The sequence below is a fragment of the Cupressus sempervirens genome, chromosome 2 (genome assembly GCF_028749045.1).
Source record: "Cupressus sempervirens isolate cs-2001-9-10 chromosome 2, ASM2874904v1, whole genome shotgun sequence".
Taxonomy (NCBI): domain Eukaryota; kingdom Viridiplantae; phylum Streptophyta; class Pinopsida; order Cupressales; family Cupressaceae; genus Cupressus; species Cupressus sempervirens.
Window position 1 is genome coordinate 134,427,460 of NC_143119.1, and position 10,477 is coordinate 134,437,936.

General features: G+C 30.6%; 1 protein-coding gene across 1 annotated transcript; it reads left to right on the forward strand.

Annotated features, from left to right (window-relative positions):
* The first annotated feature begins 434 nt into the window (after positions 1-434).
* LOC149571404 (expansin-B3-like) lies at positions 435-3,287 on the forward strand. The gene is made up of 5 exons (XM_089809104.1): positions 435-666; positions 819-931; positions 2,270-2,454; positions 2,544-2,673; positions 2,844-3,287. Exons 1-5 carry the CDS (start codon positions 531-533, stop codon positions 3,036-3,038), a joined length of 759 nt encoding a protein of 252 aa, XP_089665230.1. The 5' UTR covers positions 435-530; the 3' UTR covers positions 3,039-3,287.
* Positions 3,288-10,477: the final 7,190 nt, after the last annotated feature.

Genomic DNA, 10,477 nt, shown 5'->3' on the forward strand with positions numbered 1-10,477 from the left:
TAAAGTATTACGTAAGGATGCACGTAGCCAAGTTCACGGGTGAGATGTAGAAATAACGTCGTTTTATCAATGTAGCCATGTGTTCTTCCCTAAATCTTCTCGGAAATCTCATCTTTTGTCCATACTTTCTCTTTCACAGGCCCTCAAATTCAACCAAAGTGGCCAGCTAAAGTTGATAAAACGTTGAAATGTCTTCTTCTCCCACGTTCTGTATTAAGTGAGGACCGTCAAAACAGTAACTAAATTAACGATCAACAAATCACACATTCCAAAGCACCCATGAGTTATTCATATATCGTTCTCTATTATCTAAGTGGGTCCTCTGTATCCTTTAATCCCAGACAACATTCACTTATATATATACAGATTATCTACACAACGAACAAAACAGTTTGCAGTTGATTAGGACTTGTTTAGACTAAAAGTTCTTCTAAGCTGCTATAAAATTAGGGCAAGTACAACACTTTCCTTGCATTCTAACTGTTCTTCTTATCCAGTGGGATCTAATCTGGTCTAGTATTACTTTGGCTATGGCGGTTTGCATGGGAAGGGTGGTGATAATGGGCTTCATAGTTGCATGCATTCACGTTGCCTTGGCAGAAGCTGCAGATTGGCAACAAGCTACTGCTACATGGTATGGCAGTCCTGATGGAGATGGAAGTGAGGGTAAATATACACTAACAACCACTTTTCAATATGATTTCTTATATAGACATGTTTTATATACTTTGTTTTACTCTTATTCACCATTAGAATTTGTTGAATGGATGGAAAAACTTTTGGAGGGCATTGATTTAATAGTGATTGTGATTAAATAGGTGGAGCGTGTGGGTATGGTAGCACTGTAAATGCAATGCCTTTTGCGTCCAGGGTAACTGCAGTAAGCCCTGATTTGTTTAGAGGAGGTGAAGGATGTGGAGAATGCTATCAGGTATATTCAAATAATACCATGCTTCTATTATTTATGCTTTGTTTAGAAGAGAGTTTAGTCTCTAAATCGCAGTTTAGTATGGCTCTCTAAATCTCAGTTTAGAGATTCATTAAATCGTGTTGATCTTTTCCTAGATCTGTTAAAATTTAAATCCTGGATCTTTCCTTTGTTGCTAGAATGTTCTACCAGTGGACTAATGTCCATTTCAAAACCAATCTATCTTTATCCAAATATTGTAAATTATTTTGAAAGATTGAACAATCAATTTGTTATAGTTAATCTTCTGATTCTTTAGTTCGATGTTTTCTATCATGTCCGATTATATCACTGGAAGCGCTCAACAACCAGTTTGATATGGTTAGTCTACCAGTGCTTTACATGGATTTACTATTTATGCATTGAGTACTGTGCTTAGCTATATAGTTGAAGTTACCATCTGTGACTAAACTAAGTTTAATATTATTTGGTTTTTGCGATAGATTTGGTCTTGATGGGTTTTTATCAGAACCTAAACTTTCTAGATAGCGATTGATAGTTTAGATAGAGAGCTATGTAGTTTTATATCATGTATAAATTCATTGTATTACTACTAATATTGGAGAGTCTATAATGACATCTTTTTGGTTGAGACAAAAGAATGGAAGGTACTTATTCTTTTTGTCAAAATTTTTTAGGTTACGAACTTTTTATTATTTACTACAATTCAATTTAAGATCTTTCATTTGTTGCTGGGTGTCTGGGTATATCTCTAGGAGGACTTAAACAACCAATTTGTTAGCATTCCAGTTGTTTTTGTTGATAAACTATTGATGTATTAAATATAGTGTTTGGCCATATCATTAGAAGATTTCATTTGTTAGAGAGCTATGTTTTACATTAAATGGTTTTTATAATTGATTTCATCTTTAAAGGGTTTTTTAATAATTTGTCTTTCAGGAAAAGTTTTAGACAGAATTAATTATTTAGATAGAGAGCATATTATATTACATTATATATTCTTTGTAAGTCTATTTTATCATTTTTTATGGGAGTCTGATCTAAAATGTTATTGTTTTGGTTGAGAGTCAAAGAATGATGCGTGTATATCTTTCTGATCAAAGTTAGTGGGCAGTTGTACTTCACCTCTTATGTCATATTTCTAAATATTTGAACTTTGGTAAATGGTTTAATCAAAGAACATAGTATTGCTCTCATAAATTTACTTGATCAATTGTCTTATACCTCAGCCCTTACAAACTATACTGAACCAATTGACCTACAACCCTTTGATTTGATTTGTGTACTACTAAGATTGTTCTAATATCTCTAATTGAATTCCATTCACAAATATGATTTCAGGTAAAATGTGAGGAGAATAGCCTATGCTCGGACACACCTGTGAATATAGTGGTTACAGATGAATGCCCAGGTTGCTCGTCAAACCACTTTGATCTTAGTGGTACCGCTTTCTCAGGGATGGCAGTTACTCCTGCCAAAGCTTCTGATCTTCGTAATGCAGGAGTGTTGCCCATCTTATTCCAAAGGTACTTTCCAATAAATTTATCTTACTCTACATCCCCAAAAACATCTTAATTTTCACTTCTTATCTTCTTTATTCAATCCTTTTTAACAGGGTTCCATGTGAGTATCCTGGTAAGAAGGTTACATTCCATGTGAACGAAGGATCAACTGATCATTGGTTCTCTGTGCTAATTGAGTACGAGGATGGAGATGGTGATCTTCAAGAGGTTGATTTGCAACAGGTAACTTAATGTTTGTGTTTATCGTATTTATAAATATATTATTCATCTTACTCTTCCATTTCTTGACAATAGATCTTCAACTATGATTAAATTAACATGTCAATTCCAAAAATACATAAGTTAATTTCAAAGATTGCTAAATAATGTTCATATGATTTCATTGGATGCAGAGTAACTCAACTGTATGGGAAGGACTGAAGCAGACGTGGGGTGCCAACTGGGCTATAGATGAGGGTCCCTTAAAAGCTCCATTTTCAATCAGATTGAAGTCTCTCTCATCGGGAAGCACACTTACTGCATATAATGTTATCCCCCAGAACTGGGCGCCCAATTCGGTCTACACATCCATGGTTAACTATGACTGATTAGCAACAAATATATCTTCCATCGAACATATATAATTACTTCCTTTATCATCTATGTTTACATAAATGATAGTGTCATCTCAACTTATTTATAGTATTAGAATGTTGATATAGGTATGCTTAATAAATGAAGCATTTCCTATCCTATCTCATTCTCTCCCAGTGTCATATGTCGAAGGTAGTGTTGGAGGAACTCAATGTGTGATCTCACCTGCTTGCAGAAATAATAAGCTTACAAAAATGTCATTATATGTTGTTCATCATTTCATTGAAAAGTTATAAAGTCAAAATAATACAAGGCTAGATATATTTGTTGGATATAATCAAACCTTTTCATTGGCTTAATAAGCTATCTCTCTCTATATAAAGATGGCTAAATGTTAATAAAATTGTAGTAGTTATAAATATATCAAATATAATTTATGAAGAATAAAAAATGTTATAAATTTTTATAATTTTTTTTTATGTTTTATTGATATAACATTTAAATTTTTTATTTATTAATTATATTAATTTGATATTTTTAGAAAAAGAGTTGTGTTATAACTAAAGTCTCACTTAATGTTAGGAAGAACTAAGATTGAAAGGAAATTAGTTTTAATGGAGAGAAAATATACATTGTATACAACAAGTCTTTCCATCAGCAATAAAATAGTTTTACAAATTAGAAAAGAGGAAGTTGATTGCTATCATGGAGGTTTATGACAACCTTCAACCATATAATAAAATAGGAACTACTTAAAGAACTAAGTAAAAAATAATAGACCTTGAAATGAAGACCAAAATATGTAAATATTATATTAACACGTGTATGTCTATATATGTTTATATACATACACATATATTTACACACACACACACACACACACACACACAGATATATATATGCATACACATAGACACACATATAAATAATTAAATACACACAACAAAGAGTTACATACATATATACATGCATATATATCAAATTTATTAAGAATAATATCCTTATATATTAATTATATTCAATAGAAATTTTGGTGTTAAAAAAAAAATTATACATAATTTTGATATGCACCAAAATCTATTTGACCCTTAATTAAAAAATGTTATATTTAACATGCAAAAGGTGTATTTAATGATAGCAAGCCTTTAGAGCTATATTAGGAATTCATAAAAATGAGACAAATTCACATCAAAAAAGGTACTTATAATATTAATTAGTACAATAAGGAAAATATACCTATCTTTTAATAATTTCTAGTGATATGGGTAATATTATAATCTATAAAAAATAAAGTTAATTAATCGTGAAATTATATTTATGAATAAATATAATTGTGGACAAAAGATTAAAATAAAAATAATAATACATGTATCTATGTAATTTATTAGGTTACTCTCACAAATAACTTGGAAGTGTTGAAGTTGTTTTGCAACTACATGATCTAGGTGAACAATGTATTGGCTAAAAGAGGCCAACTAAAAAAAATTCAACAAAACAAGTCTACACCTAAAAAAAATTTGATTCTTGTTATAGAGAACTATACATTCTTTCAAACCAAATTTTCCATAGACTAGCACTTGCACCAAAAGGTGCAATGTGGACACGGATAGTAGTAGTTGTACAATTTCTTCAATGTGATAGAAGGAGGAAAATCATTTTTTTTCATTATTAATTGTTGTGATGATTGTATGGATGTTGTTCATCATAAATCTATAAAAATATGAGACATTTATCTACAGGAACTTTCTTTTGGATTCTTTGGCACCATGAATTTTCATATAAGCATGCTCTTGCCTAAAGTTTTGCAATAAACTGGTTGTACGTGGAGCTTGCATTGGTATTTGTTGTATATTTTTAGGTTGTACATATTTAGGTTTAATGTTTTCACTATTAAAATATTAAAATTTCTATAGTTTCTATTAGGTTTCAAGTTGTAATATTAATTTTTAAATGTCAAATTCAAAACAAAATAGCTACATTCTGACTTTTTTTCTATTCATTTTTCTTTTTAAATCATTTTAAGACTTTTATTATTGACAAACAATGGCTGAAGTCCACAAAATATATCAAGCCTGTAAGCGCATATGAGTTGTGCAAAAATAAACAAAGCAAATTGTATCCATTTCTAGCCCTCATTGATAGGTTGTATTACACTCATCCCATTATGGAGTCTAAAATGCCCTCATGACAACAAAACCTCTACTCAGAGAAAACAATAAAATTTAGGGAATGTACTTGTCTACATTCAATAGATCAATATAATTAAACGAAAGTACTTGTTCAAGGGAGGGAATTCCATGTTTAGTAATGACTTCAAAATACAAAAAGTCTCATTATGCACCATCCAATCATATGTATTGTAAAAATAAATTGTGAATTTATTGCATCTATCTAAACTAAATGAGAATATTGTTGCAATTATGTGAATATTTATCAGTAGCTATGATATAAGAAACTATTTCTTTTCAAAAAAACATGCTTCTTGGAGGCCAACACACACACACACAGAGCTAGATTCAAATTTGAACACCTAACTTGGAAAAGTCTATATTCATATCGGGTGGTGCAGGGGGAATGAGAGAAGGCCATGGTAGAGTATTCATTCTCGTTAATGAAATACAATTGATTCTCTATTGTATCAATCCATCAAACATAATTCTTGAAATAGTTGAGAAAAGATCAATTCAAATAAAACATAATAGTTATAATTAAGAACTTAATGCATTTGAAGCCCTGTAGGTATTTGAAAATGAACACTAATCTTGTAAAAAAAAAAATCCACTTGGATTGTAAAATTTACTTTTCTTAGATATTACAAAATTTTCTCTTAAAAAAAGAATGCAACAAAACCACCAGGGCTCACTTCTAAACAATCAGTGCTCACATTTTCTTAAGAACAAGGAGGCATCTGTAAAGTTCACACAGGATATAATATATATAGCTCATTGAATTTTAGATGAAAGAATGATTTTTTGGGCTTGTGAAGGATTTTGATGACTCAAGCTCTAATGGCATTTCATTCCTTCTACTAAACTATTTGCATTGCTCAATTGAAGAACATAGGATTTACTAATGCAAGTTTTGTGCATACGGTTCTAATGAGTTCAAAGGTTTCTTTAAAACATGTTGAAGTCTACTAGATAACTGGTTGATTGTAGACCATCTTAGCACCCCAATTGGCTTGAACACCACATATAGAAAAGAATTATCAACAATTATTGATAGACATCTATGTTTTATTGATAGGGTTTTCTATTTCAATTATCGGTACCACATGCAACTTCAAGTCAACTAATATATACAAGCAATAACTCCCAATGCTAGAGTTTAAAACTTCAACTACTAAAATCATAAAAGAGTTATTAAAGGGATCTTTCACTTCTGCAATGTTTTATATAGTACAAACACATTATCATCTCTCTGATATAGTGGTGGCTTGAGTAGAATGTTTAATTTAATTATTTATTTATTTAGATTTGTAAATTGCTACATGTTCTAGGTTTCAGTTAGGGTGTACTTTAATAAGATATAAGAAATCTTTTCGATCCCTCAACTCATTATACAATGTGTTGCAATGTGCCAAATGATAGTTACAAGTTCACCATTGTGTACAAGACTTATTGTTCAAACATATGGGGGTGTATAGACTTGACCCGTCATTCACCATCAATGTCTTAGATTTTATTGTCCATTGGATGCTATAGTTGTATTATGTTTCAACATATTTTCATAATGAGCGAATGATTCTATGCACGAATCCAAGTTATACAACATAACAATATCTTGAAGATGTTATTTTTTTAAAGAAACTTGATGCAATACTTCTGACAAATTCATTAATTTGTTGAAGGAAAAATAATTCATTATCGCTCTTAAGATGAAAGTCAACTTCCTATTCTAGATGCAGTAGTAAGAAAAGAAAAAGAATAGCTTAATGAATATAGAGATTTCTCACAGGAAGAATTAATTTTCTAACCTATCTATCAGCTTCTTTCTAAACAAGAATCTATATGTATTAATCTAGTTTCACTCCAACACAACAATGTTTCAAGAGAAAATAGGAGTCTTCATTATGAAAAATTTTGCAATGACATTATAAAGCTTAGTAGTGTTAGATTGTGGTGACTGATCAGAAAAAATTTACAATGGTATTCACAAAGATTTGTAGTGTTAGATTGTGGTGACTGATTAGGAAAGTACTACACATACTTTATAAAATAATTGGGCTAACATGTAATTATTAATTGTAACCCTAAAATGGTAAAAATACTTGTACAAAAGAGGTTAGGGTTATGGATTTTTTCATTGTGGTGATGTGAAAATTGGTTGGGATTATGGATTGTAATCAGGTTGTAATCACTAGATCATACAATAATATCATACTTGCTATTTGGTGGATGTAGCCTAGGGATTGGGTGAACCACGATGTCTTGTGTTCTTTTTTATGTGATCTATTATTTTCTAATATTGGTTATATTTTCATGTAATTGTTATTTCTATCTATGGTTTAATCCTAACAAGTAGTTCATGGGATAATCTACCAATGAATTGAAAGAGGAACCTAGAAAAGAATCATTGTTATCCAAACTCCAGTTGAACTTGCTTCTCCAAAAGCCTTCTACAGTCCGTTCACAGGCTTCAGTGTTTTGTGCTTTTCCCCATGTATATTTTATTGTATCTTCAACCCCATCTCCCAAAGAAATACTTTCTATGTTTCCATGGAGACAACTCCAAGTTTTCAACCTCTCAAATTGTGTGCCCCCAGTGCAATCACTTTTGACTAAATTCCATCCTAACCTTTCTTCCCCAACCTTCTCTCATTATAGTTTCTTTAAAATTATTAACAACCTTTAAGAATGCAACTGACACAACTTTGTGTTCAACATAATGGAATTGAATCTGCATTAGCCAATCATCAAATAGAATAATTATAGTTAAAATATTGGTGGCATCCAAAAAAATTTGGAAACTATCAATTTGATGACATCCAACATCAGACATATGATAGTTTTCTGGCCATACCACAATAAATAAGCCTATTGGCTTAATGATATTAAACTAAATGTATGAAAGAAAAGAATCTTATACATTTCTATATACCAGTGGAACCAAAAACAATTTAGGAAGATTTTAATAGAATAGTAATGTGTATACCCAACTACATTGTGTGATTGGTAAGGAATAAAGGATGATCACGAGGACCAATGTGGCCATTTATAGGTGTTCAAACTCATGCAATAAAAGAGGAGGCATCCCTCTTATAGTTGTTAATACAAAAGAAAATGAAGAACATGAGAGAAAGAATATTAGGTTTAGCAACACATAGGGTTTCCAAACATTTCTTAGAAGATTTAAGAGATTTATTAATTAAAAGGTTCCATAAGTTATTATTAAAACATTATAAATGGTTTTTTTTAACATTAGCTACACAATTTTTTTGTAAATTGATGAATAGATTTTTTTCAAAAAGATTCTAGAAAAAACATGAAAAGCCAATGAAAGAAAGAAACATTATTAAATAAATTCATTTAAAAAAATAAAAAATTAAATGAGGACTCCCTCATTAAGAGAAATAGAGAACTCGAACCTAAGGTAGAAGCTTGTATTATGAAGGAAGATGCACTTAATGGATATTGAAGATGTTTCATTTGTGGAAAATGATATTTCTTCTTTTAGAAAGAAGAAACTGGCATAGTGAATGATGCAATTACCTCCATTCCAAGAAGCAATCAATGGTAGAAGGTGTCTTGAATTATTTAATCTTATGAAATATACTTAAATGTCCACCTATAAATATCAATAGATGATGCAATGCACAAAGATAGAATTAGTTAAAACTCATTTGAAGAATAATAAAATCTAGAATCAAATGAAAAGGTATATGGGAGAAAAAAAATTAAATAGTTTTCATCAAAGAGTAAAATTGAAATTGAATTTTACCCCTTCATTCATGAAGTAGAATGGAAGTGCTAGAATATCATATTGTTATTTTTAATCTTAGTAGATCATTAATTTTATTGAGCTTAATTTATGATATCTTTAGTTCATTGTAGTATCAAAATGTTGAAGATTTGATACTGGTATATTCTTGTTACCAATCTTATACAATTTTCAAAGGAGAAAGTACCCACTAGTACAAGTGAAACACAATCGAAGAGTACTAGGAATAATTGATCAATATAGGTAACTCAATGACACGATGTTGATTTGATAATTCATGAGCATTTGTACAAGACCATGAAAAACACACATTACAAAGAAAGAATCAACATTTCAACATTTCATATATGTAGAAAGAGAGAATGCAAAATGTACTTTCCTTATTTTTTAACACCAAGAACATAAGAAATGACTAATTGCAAGAACAAAAATTACCTTGTTATCAAAACACAAGTGTTCCCTATCTTCCTAGCCCAAAAATTCCCTTCTTACATTGAGATTCTAGAATTTATAGCTATTCTAGAATAACTAACCTTTCGGGTTCATAACTACTCAAAAAGTTAGAGTTCAGACTACTTTGAAGATAGTTCGTAACCAACTCTAACTTTCAATGCTTAACTACAATTAGAAAAAGTTAAGACATTGACCAAAACCAAAATTATTTCTAAAGTTAACCTTTTACAAAATACATAAATAAAAACCTAAGACAACTTTAGACATATCTACTTCTAACTTTTAACTATGATCACTCATATTTCCTGAGCTTGCTCTTTGATTTGTAGGTGTTGTGAGTAGCTAAGTTAAGTTTTCCTTGTATGCTCTAAATGATTTGATGACCTATGTGAAAGCCTTGTTTTTGATGATGATTAAACTTTTCATTTTCAGCTTGTATAGATCGTGTTTCTTTCTAACTTCATCCAACTCTAGGATGTAACCTAGTAGGTTTTGAATACAAAAGTCCAATGTCGTTGAGAGACTGCTTAATCTCATCATAAAACTAGCATCTAAACTTTGTTTCCTACCATGTTCGGTGCTGATTTTTACCTCTATGCATTCCAAAATAGAAGATGTGTCTAGATCTTGAGTGTATTCGCTAATAGGGAAACCTTCTACAATCATTAGCATATTCCCCAAGGCCTTTTTTTTAGTAGCTTGAAGGAGTTTAAAAATTGTTCTCCTTCTTCCAATTGTTGACTTATGCTATCAATATTGCATCTGATGTTTTCTAGCCATATGTCAATTTTCTCTTCTTCTCCACTGGAAATTAACTTCAGTGGTTTGACTATATCACTATCCTTGATCCTTTAATCTCTACTAAATTAGCATATATTTCTCTCTAGAATATTTGTTTTTCTTTGAGAGTTGTTAACTCTTTTTTAATGTTTTTTTGTATAGGATCTGCTTTAGCATATGTAACCTTAACCTCCTGAAATAGGCTTGATGCTCATTCTTTCATACTTTTTACCCATGCTTTCACCATCTTACCATAAGTTTGGTATTCTCTTCATTGACC